At 39.1% G+C, this 24,870-nt stretch overlaps 1 protein-coding gene across 2 annotated transcripts in view; it reads right to left on the minus strand.

Annotated features, from left to right (window-relative positions):
* IL31RA (interleukin 31 receptor A) overlaps window positions 1-24,870 on the minus strand; it is a 73,500-nt gene that overhangs the window by 26,909 nt on the left and 21,721 nt on the right. For both annotated transcript variants that reach the window (XM_005221496.5, NM_001192563.2), the window contains 4 exons: window positions 19,210-19,327; window positions 17,855-18,024; window positions 11,451-11,602; window positions 5,174-5,339 (listed from right to left, as the gene is read on the minus strand). In XM_005221496.5, coding sequence (XP_005221553.1) covers window positions 5,174-5,339; window positions 11,451-11,602; window positions 17,855-18,024; window positions 19,210-19,327 — 606 coding nt within the window. The remainder of the gene's footprint in view (window positions 1-5,173; window positions 5,340-11,450; window positions 11,603-17,854; window positions 18,025-19,209; window positions 19,328-24,870) is intronic.

A 24,870-nucleotide genomic window follows, 5' to 3' on the forward strand; every position in this document is an offset into this window, starting at 1 on the left:
GTCTTGTCATCAATGAAGGGTGACATTTCTACAACTACGCCTGCAGAAGCCAAAGTGTGGGTAACAGTCTAACTGCCAGGTTCCAAGTCTCCCAATGAGACCTACTATAATTCCATGTAAGTTCCATACAAGGAAATTGAAACTATTTAAACTTTCTATATGACTCAATCTGCATTCCATTGAAATGTTGTTATACAAGCTCTGCCAGGAGTTTTCCCAAAGGTCATTACCAAATCAAGAGACTGGACAGTCAGGACTCAACTTTCTCAGACACAGAGTAACAGGTTTCAGCCTGTCAACAGGTTACAGCCTGAGCTGTAAGTAAAGACAGCGTTCTTCCCAGAAGACATTCTTCTCAGCACAAAGCTACGAAGTCATGAGACCTTCATAGGTGACCCACAGAACTGGAAAGACTCTCAATCCATCTCTTACTTGCAGAGTCTCTCTGTTCCAGTTACATGGAAGTCAGACTCTGGGATAATAATATTGAAAATAAGAAAGAAGAAACCTAAAGGCAAAGTTTTCATTACAAGCCAGTTCCAAATACTCATCTGAAGCATAGACAGAAACAAAAATAAACTGATTATTAAATAATTAATCATTCCAGTCATTGATTAGAAAGAGTAAAATTCTACTTAGATTTACCCCATAGGCAGCCACTTAGTTCTAGTAGGTGGTAGACAGTGCTGATGAATGAATTTAATCAGGTATTTTCTCCTTTCATTGTGGTCACTATTTCCTGCAGATGTGTTCCAAAGAGAAACAGTCTTCCTGATGTAGACTTCCTACAGATGCAACTTTTAGTAGAACAAATGGCTAGCTTTTACATTTTCTACCATTATGTGTGCATGCTCAATTGTGTCCAACTCTTTGCAACCCCATGGATTGTAGCCCATCAGGTTCCTCTGTCTATGGAATTTTTCATGCAAGAATACTGGAGTGGGTTGCCATTTCCTCCTCCAGGAGATCTTCCCGACCTAGGGATTAAACCTGCATCTCCTGCATTCATAGGTGGATTCTTTACCATTTGAGCCATCTGAAAAACCCTCTTCTACAAGTATTACAGTCAATTTTCCATGATCATAAATTGATAATGAATAAATTAATAATGCAGTTTAACCAAATGGGGAAAAGTAATAATTCTGTATTTGTGAAAGAATAATACTAAGCTTTTACAAATTTGCCAAAATATTCACATATTTGTGGTGGTGGTCTAGTCACTAAGTCATGTCTGACTCTTGCGACCCCATGGACTGTAGCTCTCCAGGTTCCTCTGTCCATGGGATTCTCCAGGCAAGGAATACTGGACTGGGTTGCCGTTTCCTTCTCTAATTACATATTGGAGTTTACATATTCCAAGGCATCAACTGTTTGGACAGATGTAGTAAGAATTTGCTGCTCTGTTGTTCCAGTTACAATCTGGAAATACCCACAGTCACCATCAATCAGTACTTTAGACACATTCTACTGCCTTTGCTGAAGATAACACTAAGAATCGCTCACTTTTAGCAAGTGTCACATACTAAGCATTTTACCTGAATCATCTCATCTAACCTCCACAGGCTTATAATTAGGTACATCAATATTACTATTTCCTCTTCTGAGGTGTTAAGAAGTGAGACAATTGCCCAATATAACTTTTAAGTAACAGAGCCAGGAATTGAATATTATTATATCTGTTTCCTGTTGCTGTTCAGTCACTAAGTCATGTCCAGCTCTTTGTGATCCCAAGGATTGCAGCACTCCAAGCCTCCCTGTCCTTCACTGTCTCCCGAGGTGTGCCCAAGTTCATGTCCACTGAGTTGGTGATGTGATCCAGCCATCTCATCCCCTGCTGCCCTCTTCTCCTTTTGCCTTAAATCTTCCCTAGTAACAGGGTCTTTTTTAATGAATTGGCTGTTTCATGTAGTATGCATGTTTCATGTAGCATATATTTACATGCTTAAATGTGAGTAAATAATCCTAATAATCAATATATTGAAATGTAAAAGAGAAGAGTACCTCATATTCTACTTAAAACAGAAATTTTCAAATTAGAAAAGGTTTGAGGTGGTGTGTGTAAAACAGCTGGCATTTCATTGTGAAACAGGGAAAAATTTTATGAATTAGAAGAGGATAAATTAGGATTTGCTTGGGGTGGGTACATTTTCATTAGTTTCTTCTGGGATTCTGAAAAAATTAAGAAAAGCAAAAATTGTCCAGTGGTAATGTTAACAGATGTTCATTTTATTTAATTAGCACAGGGCACAGAGAACACTAGGATCTAGTGTTTGGTGGTCAATCTTAGCCAAGCAAGCTGAAATAATAAATCAGTTGAAATGGTAAATCTAATTTATAGCAATGAAAGAAGTGTATTAAATTGACATTAGCAAGTGGTTGGACTGTGATGAACTTAAGACACTGAACCATAATGATGCTAGGTCTCTAAGCAGAATGACAGCTACAGGGAGGAGAACTGTACAAAACAAGGTCAATCCCAGGGTAGAACTCACTCTCCAAGATTGCCTGCTAAAAGGTGTAGCAGAGGGAGAGGGCAACTTGCACAAGGATATTGCTTGCATTTCGTCCTAATATTTTAAAAGATAGGGATCAGCCAAGCCACAGACAGCAATAACTGAGCACTCCAACAGATTATAACCATTGGACCATTTTATATTGTACAATTTATGTGCTGTTTGGTATTTGTTTTAAGTATTAGTATATTTGTTTTAAGATTGGATTATTTGAGATGATGTCTATAGAGTGCTCCCAAATACGGCATAAATTTTAATCAAAAATTCACATTAGGTCCACAACTTGACTAGTTTTGTTTTAATCATGCACGTGTTTTTATTTATTTAAAATTTATATAGCACTTACCATTTGTAAGGCACTGTTCTAAGCATATAAACACATAATGATTATAAATTTTTTATTACTTTTCTCTGTATTCCTACAGTTGAGCATGGAAGCTTGGATGCCTGAATGCCATAGATTAATAGAATCTCAGAGTACGAAGGGACTTCAGAGGCCATCCAGCCCAATCCTTTATGTGTGTCACATGAATCTTTGTTGTAACTACATCCACCAGTGAGTAGTCCAGACTAAGCATGAACATCTCCAGTGGGAGATACGAAATTCAGAAGGCATCAGATTATTCCCAGACATATGATCATATGGGCAAACATGCCAAATATCTGTTAACACTAATTTGGTTGTCATGGGAAACTCAACCAGGATCCAGGGGAATACATTTTTGCCATATAGACCAGGGAACACAGGAGCTGACCCCACATGTTGCCTAAGACCAGTGAGGGACTTGTTGTAAGATTGATTAAGAAGGGCCTGAAATCATGCCCAGAGGTGGGGTGGGGGCAAATCCATGGTCTAGAACCAACATGTCTCAAACAAAGTTAAAGCCTCAGAAGGTTAGAATGATCAGCATTTTTCTGTTTCTTTGACATATTTCAGAAGATGTGTGGCCCTTGATAGGTATTCATTTAATCAGTCATTCATTCATTGTAGTAGGTTGAAAAACAAACACCAAAGATCTAAGTACAAATCTCTATCACCTATAAACATTACCTTATATGGCCAAAGGGACTTTGTACATGTGATTGGGTTAGGATTTTGAGATGGGGAGATTATCTTGGATTATCCCAGTGGGCCCTAAATGTTATCACGATGGTCATTACAAGAAGGAAGCAGACAGATTTGACACAGAAGAGGAGAAAAAGGTAATGTGATAACAGAAGCAGAGTCTGGAGTAATATGCTTTGTTCATAGGAAGGGGCCACAAACCAAGGAATACAGGGAGCTACTAGAAGGTAGAAAAGGCAAGAAAATATATTCTCCCTTCAAAATCTCCAACTGTGACAACATTTTGACCTTAGTCCAGTGAAACTGATTTTGGACCTTTGAATTCTAGAACTAGAAGAGAAAAATAAAAAATGTGGGCTTTCCAGGTGGCGCAGTGGCAAAGAATCCACCTGCCAATGCAGGAGACACAAGAGAGGGGAGTTCAATCTCTGAGTTGGGAGGATCCCGTGGAGTAGGAAATGGTAACCTGCTCCAGTATTCTCGCCTGGAAAATTACATGGACAGAGGAGGCTGGCATGCTATAGTCCCTGGGGTCACAAAGAGTCGGACATGACTGAACAACTGAGCACACACACACACCCACAATTTGTTACAGTGGCCACAGGAAACTAACACATTCATCAAACACTTATTGAACATCTACTGGGGTCAGGCTCTGGGCAAGGCTCCTGATTTATAGAGCATGGTAACATGCTGAATGACCCTGAACAAATTAACATCTCATCTATCTCACTTGCAAATGGAGGTGATTCTACATATTTCATAGGGCTTTTTGGAGAATTAATAACACTAATAGGAAATCTATCAATTACTGAATGTTGATTATGGGCTAAACACATTATCTCATTTAATCTTTAAAATAATACTAAAAAATAGGTACCACTATTAACTCAAGTTTATAAATTATAGTTCATTATGGAAAAGGGGAAAAATTAGTAAGGAGACTGAGTCTTAGAGTTTGTGTATCTTGCCCAAAGTTACTCCGCAGCCAGGCTGGATTTTATATGAGGCCCACAGATTTGAAGAATTGGGTTGGCCAAAAAGTTCATTCCAGTTTTTCCCTAAGAGGTTATAGAAAAACTCAAATGAACATTTTGGCTAACCCAATAGTATTCTTAATTACCATTCCTGACTCATGGTAACCATTCAATCAAGGTACAATCCTCTTCTCCTTCCTTCCTTCACTATAATTAAAGATGTGACCTTTTTTCTCATTAGTTATACCTTTATTTTATAGCAGTAGCTCAGGGTTTGCAACATCAATCTTTATCATAGGACATCTTTAAATAATATTATACTACTTCAAGCATAGTATAAGAACTTTATACAAGTATTCAAGATATGGTCCTTTGCCTTCAAGGCAAAAGCTGCTAATGTCACTAACATCATCGGGGGAGGGCCAGCTTATCCTGTAGGCTCAAGCATGTGCCATGCATGCCCTGTGGAGGGGCACTGTACAGACTCTCTGGCTCTGGGATTGTGGGATTCCATGATTCCCAAGTACGGCAAAGTACTTGACAAAATCCACAAAGGCTCAGTTCAGTTTGCCCTAAACCAGAGCAGGCAAAAAAGAAACCACAAGGGACCAACTTGCCTTCTTCCACAGTGACTCCCATCTTTTCTTGACTCCAGCCACTCCAGAACCTTGACTTGTGAACCACACACTGCAGAGCTACAACGTACTCTGTAAAAGCCTGCAGCCCTGTGAGGTTGTATGCTTCTTCTTCATTCTTACCGCTTCTGGTGAAGTTGACTTCCATCTAAAAGACAAAGACAGCCTTGAGCTGGATGGGAGACCACATGTTATCTTTCCATTTTTCTTCTTTACTTCCCAACCTTCTCTTACCTTTCTGAGCTAGCAGCATTATATTTCAACTTTTTTAATTTTCATAAATAAACTTCTACACATGCCTGGAGACTGTTAGCATCAAATAGAGGTGAGTTACCCCAAGAACCACCACCCCTCCCCTTTCTTGTTTCTAAGCTTGTGAGGTAGAGATTCCTGCCTCTGGACTGGATGTGAGTGAATCTTGCTGTTCTGGAAGATGCAGAGTGGAGTCCTGGCACCCAATACGGGCCTCAGTTTAATTTCTGGAGGTGACAATAATATGTAGAGATAAGATCTCAAGGAACAGCATGTAAAAGACACCTTGAGAGTATTAAATTCAAACTCATGTCATGAATGAAACCCAGACAAGTTAAGTGATTATGGACTACCTCAGCATTTATAATCAGCAGAACTAGGATCGGAGCACAGATTCCCCTCACTCTCAGACTCTTTCCTTTTATTCAAACTTCCCATTTCAAATGATTGGTCTTTGGGTGATCACTCAAGTTGCTAAAGATCTCAGTATCCTAGATAAATAAATTCATTTTGACACTCTCTCAATGTGAAGAACAGGGAGAGGCAAATAAACCACCTCCCCTTTCTAGACCTCAGTTTCCTTGTTAGTAAATGAGCGTGTTGCTTTCTATAAAAGTCCCTCTGGACTTAACTCTCCACAAGAAACTAGAAATTCAGCTATGTCTTACTGAGAATGATCATTGTTGCTACAGCATGAACTTTAAGCTGTAGGTTTATATATATTTATATTGAGCTTATTAATGAAAATAAACTATAATTACAGACATGACTACTTTGTGAGGATGCACACCAGCCCATAGAATCTGGCAAGAATAGGAAGTCCGGATATCGCTTACGTGTACAACAACAGCTGTGAAAATAGGTACACAATTATAGGTGCTGGGCCTAAAGGAAACTGGGGCAAAATGAGGATGTGCCTATGTGGCCAACAGCTGAGCATCCCAGCTGCAGATGGACGGTTCTGAACTCCCAGTCTAGTGAGATGGCATCAGAGCAAGGAAGCAGCATGCAGGCCTGAGGGCAATTTTGCTGCTGAACCCCAGGTTCCCTGAGCACCTTCCTGCAAAAGCCCCTGGAGACGTTGCAGTGGTAGAACAGGGCTGTTGGGAACATATCTTGGGACAATTCATCATCTCTGGGGAAGTACCCTCCCCAACTGACCTCAGTTATGGGACTCAGTTAAAACCAGATTAAGACCTTTGAGAGAAGGTCAACCACATGGTACTCTCCAGGCGTAAATCAAAATAAAAACAGTGTTAAGCCATAAAACACATGCAAGGGAGTCTAATGATATTCTATTTTACTTTTCATGCTTTTTAAAATACATAATATTCTTCTTCTGTTTTTAATTTCTCAAAATTTTCCTTCTGCTTTGCTAGTATTCTCAGCACATGCTTGGTCTCTTGCTGGTTCTCCTCACAATCAGAAAGCTCTCTTCACAGTACCTATGCAAACCTGTTCTTTCAAGCCCTAGCCTCAGGGCAGTAAAAAATGCAATTAAATTTCCAAAGAGTGCTCCTCTACGGCTTCTTTACTGTGACTTTTTTCCAGGCTATATGGCTTTGGTCCTCACTGGGTCCAAGATCAATTGATCCTCTATATACAGGCTTAAATCTAAAATTTCCTGAACTCAGTACAAGCAATGGACTCCTACCAAAACACTAATTAACTTCACCAGTTTTGTTTCTAACAACCTGTATTTTGTGCCAAGTCCTAGCTTATTCCAAGCGTTTATGTGTTAAGAGATGAGTCAGAAGTTTTGGAGCAAAGCCTAAATCAAATTCTTAAAACTGTCTTGAAATCCTTTGGTAGAGTGTTTACATGGTTCCCTTTTATAAAAGTAGAAACCCTTTACACTACGGCCATGGGAAGGTGGTTTGGAGGTTAAAGTATGGGCAAATGAATGACTGAACTTGGCCTCACAAAACCTGAGCTCAACTCTGTAACTTACAAATCTTGGACAGATGACCAAAGCACTCTACATTGCAATTTACTAATCTGTAATAATAATGGGGCTTCCCTGGTGGCTCAGTGATTAAGAATTCACCTGCAAATGCAGGAGATGTGGGTTTGATCCCTGTGTCAGGAAGATCCCTAGAAGAAGGAAATAGCAACTCATTCCAGTATTCTTGCCTGGGAAATCCCATGGAGGAGGAGCCTGGTGGGCTACAGTCCACGGGGTCACAAAGAGTCAGACACAACTTACTGACTAAACAACAACCACAATAAGAAGAATAGTGATATCTTATTTATAGGAGGGGTTTCCCAGGTGGCTCAGTGGTAAAGAATCAACCTTCCAATGGAGGAGACACAGTTTCAATCCCTGAGTTGGGAACATCTCCTGAAGAAGGAATTGGTAACCCACACTGGTATTCTTGCTTATGTTTTCCCAGTAGTCACATATGGATGTGAGAGTTGGACCATAAAGAAGGCTGAGCACCGAAGAATTGATGCTTTTGAACTCTGGAGTTGGAGAAGACTCTTGAGAGTCCCTTGGACAGCAAGGAGATCAAACCAGTCAATCTGAAAGAAAATCAACCCTGAATATTCATTAGAAGGAATGATGTTGAAGCTGAAGCTCCAGTACTTTGGCCACCTGATGTGAAAAGCCTACTCACTGGAAAAAATCCTGATGCTGGGAAAGACTGAGGACAGGAGGAGAAGAGGGTGACAGAGGATGAGATGGTTGGATGGCATCATCAACTCCATGGACATGTGTTTGAACAAACTCTGGGAGATAGTGGAGGACCAGGAACCCTGGTGTGCTGCATTCACAGGGAGTTGCAGAGAGTCGGACACGACCGAGCAACTGAACAACAACATTCTTGCCTGGGAAATCACATGGAAAGAGAAGCCAAGCAGACTATGGTCCATGGGATTTCAAAGAATCAGACACAACTTATTAGCTAAACAACAACAATTTATAGGATATTTGCAAGGATTGAGTAGCTTAGAGTATAAAAAAGCACTCTGTAACCCATATATTGTGTGCATGGGTGCTCAGTCTTAGACTCTTTGCGATCCCATGGACTGTAGCCCACCAAACTCCTCTGTCCATGGGATTATCATAGCAAGAATATTGGAGTGGGTTGCCATTACTCCTCCAGGGCATCTTTCCAACACAGGAATTGAAAACAAGTGTCCTGCAGTTCCTACATTGGCAAGTAGGATTCTTTATCATTGAGCCACCTGGGAAGCAAACCCATATATTAGCATCACACAAATATGAGTTTTGTTATATGAACATATTGGGATTTTGAAATTAGTTTTTATGTGGTTTAGTTTAATTAAACATTTATTGAGCATATGTGGCAGGCAATGAGAAAACTAAGATGAAAATCAAGGTCTCTGTGTTTGAGGAACTTATCATCAAATATGGGGAGAGATGAGTTTAAGTGACTATGTTAAGTGCAATGACAGAGGAGGAGCACCTCTCTCAGACTCCCAGAAGAAAATACGTCAGACCAGAGTTCTGAGAGACGAGTGGATCTAGCAAGGTTTAGGCCAAGAGGAGATGTACAAAGCAGAGAGCTGTTCTAGGCAGAAGCACAGAATAATGAAATGACATGACGCAAGGGAAACTAGCAATTCAGAATCACTAGAGAAGCGAGAGCAAGATGGAAGATGAGTTTGGAGGGGTTGAGAGGGGCCAGGCCTTGGAGGGTTAAGAATTTAGACCTTTTCCATTGACAATGGGATGAGAACCATCCAGACAAGACTGGATTGGTTTAGTTGGATTTAGAACTGATTAGACTTGGTTGTGGTTGAGAACTGAAAGGAGAGAGATTCTGGTTGCACATTCCACTCTCCTTCCCACTTTCTCCAGGTTAGCAGGAGGAAGGACCTCTTCCTTCCAGGGGATTGGAAGGAGGGAGGCAAAGATAAGTACAGATGCAGGTAAGTTTATCAAAGAGGTGGGGTACAGGATGCTAGGGATTGAAGTAGCTTGCATGTGTTGCCCTCACTTCGTATTGTAAATGGTTTAGTAATTTTCCAGGGGAATATAGATCCTGGCTTATTTTTCTTGTTGGATTTTATAAAGTAGTCACAGGACTCTGGGATCAGACAAAAGAAACCAAGGGTTGCTAGACAGTAGATCACACAGAAGTTCCTCAGATTCACTGAGCCCATGATATGTGGTATGAAGATGAGCTTATGTTGTGCTGGGGAGTGTCCTACTTAGGGGTTCCTTTCTGGGTTCCAGAAACTACCAATCAGTGAGTCTTATGTTCTTATAGTCAGTTCTAGTAGAATGGATCCAGAGTTGGCACAGAAAAGAAGCTGAGAGGAAGAGTGAACTCATTATTTCTCTTGACTTGAATATAAGACAAGTGAAACTTAACCAATTTTCTTTTCTGAAAGAGTCCTAGTCTAGTGGAGGATGCAATAGATATAGTACGGTGGGCTTCACTAAAGGAAACAGTCTAGTGATGGCCTCATGGCCAAGATGAAAAGAGGAGGCTGAATGACTGTGGTGGCCTTCTATATTCAAAGAAGCCTGAGTAAATGAGCTTCTTTTAGCTCAAAGTAGAGGCTGATATCTTTGGATGGGCTCTGATATAGTCATTCTTTTTGATCAATGATTAGATGAAGGTATAAAAGTGTTATCATATCTGAAGATATTAAAAAAATTAAAAAGTAAAAAGTTAACTCTAAGGTTTATTGAAAAGTTATAAAGTAGAAAGTTACCTACAGGCTTTGGGTAATAGAATAAAGATTCTCAATAGGCCAAAATGATGGATAAGTCCAACCTGAATAAATTCAATAGGAAGAAATAAAACATCAGCATTTTAGGTTAAAAAGGGATAAGTTATAAGACAGTGGAAATGTTCTTACTAGAAAATCTTTTGTGTGTTGAGGGGAAAGTCAAAGATTTAAGTGATTTAATTGGCTGGAAGCTAAGAGTGAATAATGTAAGTTGGTTAGAAATAGAAAGTTGATATAAGATCAAACTGCATTATGGAAATATGATAATTATTTCTGAATTTTGTGGTAAGAAAATATTTCTCAAGATGCAAAAGACAATAAATATAAAGGAAAAGGTTGATAAAATTTGACACTATTCATATTAAGAAGTTCTGTTCCTCTAAAGTTACCATTAAGAAAGTGAAAAGGCATGATGCATAGTGAGAGATGTTTACAAGACACATAAAAAATGAAAGACTCATAAACAGAATATGTAAGTAACTCCTGTAAGTCAATTAAAAAATCAGATCATCCAACAGAAAAAAGTGTGCAAAAGGCTTAAATCAATATTTCACAAAGAAGAATTCCAAGTGGCCAATAAATACATGAAAAGACATATAATCTCATTAAAAGTCAGGTAAGTGAAAATTAAAGCCATGATTCCATTGTGTACATGCAACAGAAGACTACACTGGGATAAAAATGTATAAACTCCAGCACTGTAAAACATGAATGGATCTTAGAAGCACAATATTGAGAGAGAGGAGTCAAACATAAAGAAAATACAAAATATATAGATTCCATTTATATACTGTCTCCAACTACATTGCTTAGGGATGCAGGCTTACATGGTAATACCATAATAAAAAGCAAAGAAGTAATTACTATGAAAACTAGGATAATCATGAGTTCTAAAGGCAGGAGGAGTGTGTCATCAGAAAAAGGTAGGCAGGGGGCTACAGCATGCTATTTTTTATATCAGTGGTTTTTACATGCACACTGACTTAATCTGTTAAATGCAATATTTATGTTTTGTTCACTTTCTAAATATGTGCTATAGATCACAAAGCTTAGAACAATTTAAAAGGAAATTCCCAAGCTATAGACTTTCAAGAACCAATGTAGCTAGACACAAAACAGAATGAAATGCAAAAATAAAGATGCATATAGTAAAACACTTTTCCAATCTAAAAGGCCCAAATAGGAAACTGGGGAGAAAAGTATTCACTATTGTCTCTCTTAAATGTAGAAAATGGAAAAAATGATTCCAGGCAACAAATGTCAACAATTCTCTTAGAAACATTATAATGGCATAACTTACCCAGTGGGTACTATTTACTGCTCTGAATCGAAGTGTATAATTTAAAGTAGATGACTTAGGTGCCAACACGGGCTGTGTCCATTTTATTTGAACCATTTGTTTGAGGCCCAAAACTGGTTTCACACTGGAAATCTTAGGTGGCTCGATTTTAGCTGAAAATAAAAATCATACAGTTTTTGTATTTGCACAAAGACCAGAAAGTGCTAATAACATCCACCCAGAATTGCAAAGGAAATCATAGTGCATATTCTATGATTTAGTGTACGCAAAAGGCAGTAGGAAAGCAGGGCATAAAGAATGCTGCTACCTCCCACCCCTTCAAAAAAGAATGTACAGTGAGGAGAGGCTATATTTCTGTGGGTTTCTTTCTTTCTTTTTTTTTTTTTTTTTTTTAACAAATCAGCCTTTTACCGACTGGGTCAGATCTTTTGTCAAACAGAAGGGAGGTAAAAAGAAAGAAACTTCATGACCAGAGAATGGGTGGTTCCTCTTGTCTATTCTCCCCATCTCTCTGTCTTTGACCCCCAGGATGAAGAAGTGCTCAGTAGAAAGCACCTTCATTTCCCCTGAACACTACAAACATTCTCACCCTAAATCTCTCCTTGAAAAAGGTGGGGGGGGGGTGTTATAAAAGTAACATAGGCTCATTTCAAAAATTATTTATTTAAATTTATTTATTTGGTTGTGCCAGGTCTAAGTTGCAGCATAAGAATTCATAGTTGTAGCTTGTAGGATCTAGTTCCCTGGCCAGGGATTGAACCCACACCCGATGCATTGGAAGGCAGAGTCTTGACCACTGGACCATTAGGGAAGTGCCCCCCTCCCCAATTTTTTAAATATAGAAAAACTACAAAGAAAAACTTTAAGTCAATCATAATTCTATCAACCAGCATGCATGCTAAGTCACTTCAGTCATATTGGATTCTTTGTGATCCCATGGACTATAGCCCACAAGGCTCCTCTGTCCATGGGATTCCCCAGGCAAGAATACTGCAGTGGGTTACCATGCCCTCCTTGCCATCAACCAGAGATCATCATTATTAGCATTTTGGTGTATTTCCAGGCTTTTACCTATACAAAAATTTGTACTTTTTAAAAGAAAATTGATGTTATGCTAAATAAATCTTTTGTCTTTATGAAAAACATTACGGAATCAGCGAACATCCCTTTGCATTGAAATTTTTCAAAACATGTTTTCAAAGCTTCATAATATTCTCTTATAGAGAAACAGAATTTGACACTTTCTCTATTAGTGTACTGTACATAGTGTTTCCAATTTCTCGTTTTAAAGCCCCCCTGAAAACAGAAGCTGAGTCTCAATCACAAGGCCTTTGATTAACACTTGGTACTTAGCAAATTTCAGATATTTGTTAAGTGAACAAGTAAGTGGATAATAGTTGTATCTTTGTGTGTATCTCTCATGGCTTCCTTAGATCCCCTAGGACAGAAGGATTAAATTAAAAAGTATAACCATTTTGGGGCTTCCCAGGTGGTTCAGTGGTAAAGAATCCACCTGCCAGTGCAGGAGATGTGGGTTTGATCCCTGGGTTGGAAAGATCCCTTGCAGAAGGAAAGGGCAACCCACTCCAGTATTCTTGCCTGGAGAATCCCAAGGACAGAGGAGCATGGCAGGCTAGAGTCCATTGGGTTCCAAAAGAGTTGGACATGACTTAGTGACTAAACAACAAACAACATAAACATTTTTAGGGCTACTTTCCACAAAATGTCATTTTGCTTTCCAAAATAGCTACAGTAATTGCAGTGTATGTGTATAGCACAATTTATTTATTCATGCCTCTGTTGGTGGGTATTTGGGTTGTTTCTATATCTTGGCTATTGTGAATAATATTGTAATGAACATGGAAATGCAAGTATCTCCTTAAGATCCTGCTGCTGCTGCTGCTAAGTTGCTTCAGTCGTGTCCGACTCTGTGCGACCCCATAGACAGCAGCCCACCAGGCTCCACTGTCCTGGGATTCTCCAGGCAAGAACACTGGAGTGGGTTGCCATCTCCTTCTCCAATGCATCAAAGTGAAAAGTGAAAGTGAAGTCACTCAGTCGTGTCCGACTCTTAGCGACCCCATGGACTGCAGCCTACCAGGCTCTTCCGTTCATGGGATTTTCCAGGCAAGAGTACTGGAGTGGGGTGCCATTGCCTTCTCCAAAAGATAAAAATAAAATAAAAGTTTGTGTTTACAAAGTGAAAAACCTTGCCCCTTTTAGGCCCATCGACAAGAGGCAGAGCCAATGTTAGCATTGTAATGTAAGCCTTTCAAAGGGAGTTCCTAAAAATGTTTTAAAAAGAAACCCAAGTCAAAACACTTCATAAAAAGAAAATCTGAGGCCCAGATACCTACACTGGTGAGATGTACCAAAGGTTTAAAGACCAATTACCACTGATCTTTCAGTTCAGTTCAGTCGCTCAGTCGTGTCTGACTCTTTGCAACCCCATGAACCGCAGCATGCCAGGCCTCCATATCCATCACCAACTCCTGGAGTTTACCCAAATTCATGTCCATTGAATCGGTGATGCCATCCAACCATCTCATTCTCTGTAGTCCCCTTCTCCTCCTGCCCTCAAACTTTCCCATCATCAGGGTCTTTTCCAATGAGTCAGCTCTTCGCATCAGGTGACCAAAGTATTGGAGTTTCAGCTTCAACATCAGTCCTTCCAATGAACACCCAGGACTGATCTCCTTTAGGATGGATTGGTTGGATCTCCTTGCAGTCCAAGGGACTCTCAAGAGTCTTCTCCAACACCACAGTTCATAAGCATCAATTCTTCAGTGCTCAGCTTTCTTTATAGTCCAACTCTCACATCCATACATGACCACTGGAAAAACCATAGCCTTGACTAGATGGACCTTTGTTGACAAAGTAATGTCTCTGCTTTTTACTATCTGTCTAGGTTGGTTATAACTTTCCTTCCAAGGAGTAAGCATCTTTTAATTTCCTGGCAGCAATCACCATCTGCAGTGATTTTGAAGCCCAAAAAATAAAGTCAGCCACTGTTTCCACTGTTCCCCCATCTATTTGGCATGAAGTGATGGGACGGGATGCCATGATCTTCGTTTTCTGAGTGTTGAGCTTTAAGCCACCTTTTTCACGCTCCTCTTTCACTTTCATCAAGAGGCTCTTTAGTTCTTCTTCACTTTCTGCCATAAGGGTGGTGTCATCTGCATACCTGAGGTTATTGATATATCTCCCGGCAATCTTGATTCCAGCTTGTGCTTCATCCAGCCCAGTGTTTCTCATGATGTACTCTGCATGTAAGTTAAATAAGCAGAGTGACAATATACAGCCTTGACGAACTCCTTTTCCTATTTGGAACCAGTCTGTTGTTCCATGTCCAGTTCTAACTGTTGCTTCCTGACCTGCATATGGTTTCTCAAGAGGCAGGTCAGGTGGTCTGGTATTACCATCTCTTTCAGAATTTTCCACAGTTTATTGTGATCCACACAGTCAAAGGCTTTGGCATAGTCAATAAAGCAGAAATAGATGTTTTTCTGTAACTCTCTTGCTTCTTCGATGACCCAGCGGATGTTAGCAATTTGATCTCTGGTTCCTCTGCCTTTTCTAAAACCAGCTTGAACATCTGAAAGTTCGCAGTTCACGTATTGCTGAAGCCTGGCTTGGAGAATTTTGAGCATTACTTTACTAGCATGTGAGATGAATGCAATTGTGCAGTAGTTTGAGCATTCTTTGGTATTACCTTTCTTTGGGATTGGAATGAAAACTGACCTTTTCCAGTCCTGTGGCCACTGCTGAGTCTTCAAAATTTGCTGGCATGTTGAGTGCAGCACTTTCACAGTATCATCTTTTAGGATTTGAAATAGTTAAACTGGAATTCCATCACCTCCACTAGCTTTGTTCATAGTCATGTTTTCTAAGGCTCACTTGACTTCACATTCCAGAATGTCTGGCTCTAGGTGAGTGATCACACCATCATGATTATCTGGGTCATGAAGATCTTTTTTGTATAATTCTTCTGTGTATTCTTGCCACCTCTTCTTAATATCTTCTGCTTCTATTAGGTCCATACCATTTCTGTCCTTTATTGAGCCCATCTTTGCATGAAATGTTCCCTTGATAGCCCTAATTTTCTTGAAGAGATCTCTAGACTTTCCCATTCTATTGTTTTCCTCTATTTCTTTGAATTGATCACTGAGGAAGGCTTTCTTATCTCTCCTAGCTATTCTTTGGAACTCTGTATTCAAATGAGTATATCTTTCCTTTTCTTCTTTGCTTTTCACTTCTCTTCTTTTCACAGCTATTTGTAAGACCTCCTCAGACAGCCATTTTGCTTTTTTGCATTTCTTTTTCTTGGGGATGGTCTTGATTCCTGTAACCCTTTCAAAAAACAGGACCAGGAAACACTTTCCAACTCATTCTGTGAGGCCAATATTTCCATGATGCCAAAAATATACAAAGATATCACAAGAAAAGAAAGCAAGAGACCAATATCCCCTAGGAAGATAGAAGAAAAACTCCTCAACAAAAAAACTATCAATCCAAATTCAGCAACATATAGAAAGGATTATACACTTACAACCATGTGAGATTTATTTCAGGAATACAAAGTTTGTTATTTTGTTCAAAAATTAACTCAGAAAGGATCATAGAACTAAATGTAAGAGCTAAAGCTATAAAGGTCTTTAAAAGAAAACAGAGTAAAATCTTTGTGACCTCAGGTTTGGCACTAGATTATTAGTTCTGACTCCTGAGCACAAGCAATAAAGGAAAAAATAGATAAATTATAATAAAATCATCAAAATTAAATTATGTTTTAGTTTCAAAGGATATCATTAAGAAATTGAAAACATAACCCACAGGAAGAAAGAAAACATGTGCAAAACATATCTTATAAGGAGCTGATACCCAGAATATATAAAGAACTCGAACTTCCCTGGCAATCAAGTGATTAAGACTCACTCTTCCACTGCAAGGGGCTTAGGTTTGATCCCTACAGCCCCTCACAAAAAGAACTCTTAAAATTGAATAATAAAAAGACAACATATTTGTAAAATCGGCAAAGGTTATGGATTAACATTTTTCCAGAGAAGATGTACAAATGGCCAGTTAGCACATGAAAAGATGCTCAATACCATTAATCATTTGGTAAGTGCAAATCAGAACAGTGAAGTATGATGTAATACCCACCAGGGAAGTCCCCTAATACCCATTAGGATGGTTATAATAAAAAAAAAAAAGTGCAATAACTAGTGTTGAAGAGGATATGGAGAAGCTGGTAACTTTATAAATTGCTGGTGGGATGTAAAATGGTATAGCCATTTTGGTAAAATTCAGCAGTTCCTCAAAAAGTTAAAGACTAAGTTATATGACCCAGCAATTTCATTAGGTATACATCTAAGAGAATTGAAGCCTATATCCAAGCAAAAATTTGTACACAAATATTCATAATTGCAGCATTCATAACCAAAAAGTGGAAACAACTAAAATGTCTATCAACCAATGTGTGGTTAAATAGAATGTGATATGTCCCTATGATGGATTATTATTCAGCTATAAAAAGGAATAAATGCTACAAGATGGATTGAACCTTGAAAACATTATGTTGTGAAAGAAATAAGATACAAGGACTATACTGTATCATTACATTTATATGAATTTTCAGAAATAAGTAAATCCATAAAGACAGAAAAATAGATTAGTGACTGCCAGAGACCAAGGGGAAGGTAGAATTAAGGATTTCTGCTAATGGGCATGAAGTTTCTTTGAGGGGTGATGAAAAGTTTCTGGAACTAGATCCTGGTGATATTTGTATAACTTTGTGAATATGATTTTTAAAAACTGGTGAATTGTCATTTTTAAAAGGTGAATCTATGGGGTGGGAGATGGGATGGAGGTTCAAGAGACAAACAGAAACAAAAACTATATTGTAAAGCAATTATCCTCCAGTTAAAAATAAATAAATTAACAAAAAAGGTGAATCTTATAACATGTGAATTATCTCACAAACGATGTTATTTTAAAATTAAATAGTAAAAATGACTCTTTGAAAAAGAATTTGAAAGCAACAATCAGTGAGATATTTTTAAAAATAAGAGTTTTACTTTCTCCTACAGGAGCAATAATATACTGTTTCTTCTAATATAATTGATAGTACAAACTGCAAGAGAAAATCAAGGACCAGCAAAATGTCTCTTCTCATTCATTTTTTTTTTTTTTTGGTCAGGTCCCTCCTTCCTTCCTTTCTTCTTCCCTCTGGCCCTACCTCTCTTTTCCTTCTTCAAAAGAAGACAAATTTTCCATATATCTATAACATACACCTATGTGCTTGAGATGTGAATCTACTTTTGAGTTTACAGATATCTCTTTTAAAAAACAGAAGAAGAGGGTATATTTTAATTAAAAAGTTCATAAGAATATAAAGTGACACTTACTTATGGTAGTTAAGTCCCAATATGTTATATCAGATTTAATTATGCCATATGCATTTTTAGCCTCCACTTGAATAATGTAAATATCTGGTGGTGTTAAACTTGAATAAAAAGAGCATGAAGAACCAGCTTTACTTGTAGAATTACAAGTATCATTTTCACGTACATAACACCTTTGAAGGAAAAAATGATTCAGCATGAGTTTAGTACAGCAGTTTAGAAACATAAGCATATTTAATATGTTAAGCATGTATTTGGTAGCTTCCTTCTGGGTCTCTCTTGAGAACTGTATAGTCCAGAAATTGATGTTTATCTCTCCAGATTCCTTCCTCACCTTCAAGGAGAGGGAAAAGTTACCATGGAGACCTCCCTGGGAACCCTGTAAGTCCATCAGAAGTTACACTCATATAATGCATTTCCTATTGGTAAGAAATAATGAATAGGCTCTTGAAAATCTCAGATTCTAACCTTGAGAACTTATTCTTAAAAGAAAAAAATAAAAAGAATTTGTTAAATAAATTACAGTAGATACATAAATAGAATTTAAAATGATAGTTTTTAATACAACTATATTTATTGATATGGAAAGATGCCTGGTACTCTATTAATGGTGAAAAAAAGCAAGATGCATATTATGTAAATAATGATTACATTAATATGAAATTACATATTTATATAACTCTTCTTAAAGGTGTCTAGAAAGGTCTTCATCAAAATATTAAAAATTGTTACCTTTGGTGGTGGGATTTGGGGTGATTTTTTATATTCTTCATATTTTTCAGATTTAATTTTTTGCCATTGGTGTACAATGTTTTCAGAAAACTCATTACAATTATTTTCTTAGATAGATAACTTAAACCCTATCAAGCTGTAACTTAATGAAAACAGCTACACATATTGGTAGGAATCAAGTAGGTGGGTATTGCTAGAGTCCTCTGGGGACTATGTGGGAGATGAAACAGGCTGAGACCAGAAGAGGGGGCCCACTGTGTAAGGATTTGCAAAGGCAGGGGTGAGGGAGCAGAGACTGAACATAGAGAAATATAGAATCATGGAATTTTGAAAGCAGAAAGGATCTCAGCATTTTCCATGGTTATCATAGAGTGCAAAAATGGCCTACAGGGTAATGTTGTGTCATGGTTATACAAGCATCCTCCCACCCTCTTAGCTGTAGATCCTATCAGTATGGTTGCAAATAACCAAGTATCACCCCAGCCACTGGATACAAATAATGGTTATCTAGAAGCTATAATTGAGAAAACATTTTACTGTCTAAGTGACTTGAGTCATGAGTTAAAGTGGGAGCCTCTGCCTCCTCCCCTTACTCTCCCTGACGACACACAAGCTCCCGTACTCACAAAGTTCTCCTGACTGTGTATGATATAGAATTAGCTTCTTTCTCTGGACTCCAGGTGCAAGTAAAATTTTTCGTATAGTAGAAGACGCAAGAAATGTTCTCAGGCTTAGCTGGCAGGTCTAGAAAAATACACAAACACAATAATTTTAGTGCATGATAAACATTGCCAGCATTAATGAGTTTGATGAAAACAGATTAATCGAAAGCTGAATTTCTTGGTAAGTTACTAGGTATAATAGGTTCTCCTTATCAGGGCCATGGAAAGAATCTAACTCCATCTCTGCAGTTACTCCCTTTAAACAGCTAGATTTTGACTTAAAAAACACTTCTTATATTTTTATTCAAGGAAGTTCCTACCAGATAAGAAGTAAGAAGTCCATGACTTGTAGCAAGTAAAATATTGGAGCAGGGTAGTGAAAATAAGACGGAGCAAAGAACTCGGATGTCAGTTCTTGGTGCAACAGTACAAACACGCATGAGTCTGAAGAACCAAGGTCGTTTGGGCTGGTGGCCTATTTCACCAGGCATAGCAAGTCTAGTCGGAGCCTCATGTACCACTCAGCACCAACTCCAGCATGATATGGAAGTCCTAGCACTGCAGAGAGAGGGCTGGGGAAGATCTTCACATAAGCTCTGAACAGGTGAGAGTAGCAGGCAGGGATTCAGAAGTCCCCAGTATCTCAGGGTGAGGAACTCTGGGCGGGTGTAGATGTGTGGGGTTGGTCCAGGCCTGGGATTCAGAAGAGATCAGGCACGTTCAGGGTGATATAGCTGTAAATCAGGGCTGGGATTCAGATGAAGAGGCTTCTGTGCACAGGGGGATGTCAACCACAGGCAAACAGCTGGGGCATGAACTTCAGGAGTGGGTTTGGCAATGATACCCCAAAGCCCATGCAAAGCTGGCTGCCCAGCAGCAGATAGCAGAGAAGGGATAAGACCCCAGCAGAACGTCCAGAGGGAAACAAAGACTTGCTCACACAGATTTAGGAGACCAGGACTCTGAAGTTACGTAAACCCACTCATATACCCAGACACCACCCTAGGCAGGAGTAGGGGGACAGGCAGAAACTATGGAACTGTGCACCGTTACCCCAGAGAGGCTGAATCAGCTGAAAAACACTATAAATCAGAAGAAACAGAGACAATGCTAACAAATGTAAGTGCTGCCTGTGCTGTCCCCTTCCTCAGCCCTGCCTGGCTTTCCAGGGGAGCAGGGACTTTTTGAAAACTGATTAGCTTATTCCTAGAAAATAAGCATGTTATAAAATATATCTGCATATCTGACTAATGCATACATTTCAACTCTTCCAGAGGTAACACCTTCTAATAGGAAGTCAGTAACAAACAGTTTCAGAATGGGTTGTATTCACTGCTTAGATTTGGGAGTTTCGGGATTTGTATATTCACTCATGGGTTTCCCTGGTGATTCAGATGGTAAAGAACCTGCCTGCAACGTGGGAGACTGTGGTCTAAGAAATGAGAATTGTCCACATAGGTAAAGCAGCCCCTGGGAGAGACAAACAAGAGTGAAGCAGAGCAAGGGGGCCTTCATGTCATGGCCACATTTCCAGCTCTTTTCTGAGAAGCCTTCCTCTGAGTCCTTCAGATGAGCCTGATCCCGACAAGACCCACTAGTCAGCAGTTAAGTCAATGACTTGCTATCTATGCTACTTGCATGTTGAAAACCATGAAAAAGCTGGTGATCTCCAAGTCCAACTGCTTAAAGGACCAAAGTTAACTGACCTGAACCAAATACTACTACATGGTAAGTGGAGATCAGAAGGTAGGCCAATTAGCCCAGTAATTCCTCAGAGCCCACACAGCTTGAAAACACTCCCTCAGGATTCCTCAGGACAGCAAGCAGAATACTAACAGATACACACTTCACAACTGTCAGTGGGACAGGCAAAATCCTCTAAGAGGGTGAGCAAACGGTTAGCCAACAATGTCCCCAGGGACATTGCTTTTACACTGACTGACTCACTCTCTGGCTCAGAGATCTTGGCTGTGTGTGTTTGTGCATACATGTGGGTCTGTCTTTAGTCCTCTGGCCAATTTCCTTACAAATAGTCATCCAAAGCTAGCCTGCCCTCCACCTCCATTTCACTCATACCAGCACATGAGCTCTTAGCAGGATATCAAAGTTGATCATTGGCTGGAAAACAAAGAAATAAGATGTCTTTCCCTGTCTACTCAGAATAGTCTTTAGTTTTGTACTCTTCTCATTATGGCCCCCTACAGTCACATTTTATTTCCACCTTCATTCTCGGTCTGCCTTGCACAGGCTGACTCCAAAGACAGCCACCCAAAAAACCAGCGTAGAAATAGATGGACAGAGGAGCCTCGGACACGACTGAGGTGACTTAGCATAGCACAGCACAGGAATAGATCCTTGTGGATCTAAACATATCCCCATCGAACCATGGTGAACTCTGGTCTTTACTATTCTTCCTTGAATATCTCTCTTCAGCTCTTTCAGAAGCTTTGATTAATACCTATAAAAACCATAAGTCAGAGGGGAATCCAACCTCTGGTTACAAGAACCATCAGTGTTATCAGATATCAGAAGAGAAAGTAGTTCTAAAAATGATTTTCCTCTTCACCTGAGCTTTTTTTAAGGAGTTACATTTGTTTTACTCTCACTGTTTGGTACACGGCAAGACAGAAATATTCTTGGACAGGCCACTTGATATTGGTATAGAGAAGGAAAAAATTCTGTTTCCTTTCACTCTCCTAGGCTCTCCAGCCAGGGCCCTGTAAAATCAGACTGACAAAAGACAGATTCACAAGAGAAAAACATTATATTAATGCATGCAGTGAAATTACACAGGCAAAAACTCAATAAAGAGTCATTTAAAGGGGTGGTTAGAACTTGGGCTGGTAAAGCATCTTAAGACAAAACCAATAAATCTGTAGAGAACTGACAGGACAAAGGAAAATGAACTTAGGTTTTCAAGGGTAGCAGACTGTGAAAAGGTAAATATATGGGAGACACTAATGGAGCAGGGTTTACATGTGCAGATCCATCCTGGCACTGATTTTCTGTCTTCCTCATGGTCATAAAACTCCTCCAGGAGAGGAGATTTATAGCAGTCCTCACTTTTCAGAAGTTTCTTCTTTTAAACAAATAAAAGAAGTTCCACAAAGACTTCACTTCTGCATCTGTTGATTCTCTTTTGACTCCAAATAATAAATTGACTCCAAAATAAATCCTTATGCGAAAGTGGTATATTTTGGGGTGGCATATTCTGATCCCCTATGTTGGTGTTATGGAAGAGATTTATGATAAATAAAATGAATGCCCAGGAACATTTCCAGTGCTCATCAGTATTCCCCCTTCCTGGGCATAGGGGAAGATTATATTTCCTTTCTTCCTTGAAATTGGGCATAGCAATGTGACTTCTTTGGCCCCTGACATGAAAGGAGACTAAAGGGCTGCTACATTATTATCCTTTTTCTCCTCCCTCTACCCTGCACACCCTGCAAATCCATGTTGAGATAATGAGTCTTAGGCTGGTACAGCCTCCATCAGCCTAGGTCCTGCTTATCTGTGATGGACATATAGACTTTGCTGTCTTAAGCACTAAGATTTTGGGCTTGTTTATTTTCACTGCATAAACAACTTTCCCTGCCTCATGTGAAAAATAGCGTGTCTGAAAATCCAAGATTTTAGGACTCGGGAGAAGAATTCATTTAAGAGTAATTTTCCCTCTTCTCTTTGTTATGTTCTCATGACATCCTAACTCTGCATATGATCTCAGGGCATTGTAGATTTGTTTGATCACAAATGAGGGTGCCAAGGGGAACTGGAATAAAAAAGGAAAGCCAGATCAACAAATAGCTTCAGTTTTGCTTTCTTGTGGATCCCATACATCTGAACTGCCCTGACTTATGTAAAGAACTGCCAGTGAGTAGCAAGGCTTATACATCTGTTGTCCTGCCTACCTGCTGGCAACTTGTGTGCCTATTTTAAGTCTTCTTCAACTTACCTCTAATTAGAATATAAACTCTTCATCAAAAGACTGTCACAAACATTACGTAATTGTGATAGAGCAATGGAGGGCATTTTACCTCTGTTCTATTTTTCATAAAACCCCAAGAATACTCACAGAACTCTTCAAGACTGCCACAGTCATGAGAAAAAAGGGAAGACTAAAGAGTTGTCATCCACCAGAAGAGACTAAGGAGACAGGACAATTCAGTGCAATATGCTACCCTGAATTGGATCCCAGAATAGAAAGAAAACATTAAGGAAAAACTGGTGAAATCAAGTAAAGTCTGGAATGTGCTTAATAGTCATGTGTTAATACCAGTTTCTTTATTTCAGCAAGCATATGATGCTATTATAAAATATTAGCAATAAGGGAAACTGGATAAAGGGTATATAAAATTCTCTGTACTATCTTCACAATTTTTATATAAATTTAAAACTATAACAGAATGTTTTTTTGCACGTGGATGACTAAAGGCTACGTTTGCCCCTCACACATATGTATCCTTCCACATGTTAAGAAAAAGCATATAAACATATTGCCACATTTCTAGAAATAACTATTTCCCCTATTTTTAGAAATAAGCAGCAATATTCAGAACTTTTCTCTAAGAAGGACCAGGAGAATGTTCTTGCTTATCAGCGAATTTCCTATATGCAAAAAGAACATTTTTCAAAATTAAAAAGATCTTCTCAATCTCCCTTCTTCCTCTCTACGCTCATAACACTTTGGTGTCATTGCAAAGTTAAATTTTGTTGTGAACGGTGTCTTGAAGTAAAAGAAGGGCAAGGCTGAGACCAAGGGGAAAATTGTCTAGAAGGGAAGTAGTATGGAAACTAGAGTCAGTTATACAGGAAATGGTAGGTAGTAATGAAAGGTAGTAAGAGAAGACAGAGATACAAGACTGAAAAAGACAAGTTGAGGGGAAAGGTGTTATGATGCTTATAAGCAGAACTTTAAATTGGACAATTGGAAGCAATTGGGGATTTCTGAGATGGCCAAAAGAGACTGAATGAGACAGAGACGCACGGCCCTCCCTGCCTATAATGCCTACAAAGCTCTGGAGTGTCACAAGTATAACCCCAGGGACCTGCAAGGTGGGCCAGGCCATGCCAGAGGTCTGGAAGACATTCTCATTATCTCTGGATCACAACTGCCTTCTGGGTGACCTCCGATTATGAGACGTTATGGGCTGAATTGTGTCCCTCCCCACAAATCTCATATGTTTAAGCCCTACCTCTCTCTGCTGTGCCTCAGAAGGTGACTGCATTTGGAAACAGGGCATATAAGGATGTATTAACTAAAATGGGGCCTTTACAATGTGTCCTAATTCAATCTCACTGGTGTCCTTATAAAAGGAGATTAAGATACACAGAGGGATGACCACATGAAGAGGCAGCAAGATGATGGTCATCAACAAGTCAAGGAGAGAGGTGTCAGAGAAAATCAACTCTGCAGACACTTCGACCTTGGACTTTCAGTCTCCAAAACTGTGAGAAAATAAACTTCTGTTGTTTAGGCTATCCAATCTGTGGTATTTTGTTATATAGCAGCCTGACCAGACCGATATTTATACTATATGCCTTGTCTACATTCCCAGTGCTCAATCACCATTTCTTTTAATCTGGTCTTATCTTCTTTAACATAATATGTGATCTAAGTAAAACATC

Source organism: Bos taurus, chromosome 20, assembly GCF_002263795.3.
Source record: "Bos taurus isolate L1 Dominette 01449 registration number 42190680 breed Hereford chromosome 20, ARS-UCD2.0, whole genome shotgun sequence".
NCBI classification, from domain to species: domain Eukaryota; kingdom Metazoa; phylum Chordata; class Mammalia; order Artiodactyla; family Bovidae; genus Bos; species Bos taurus.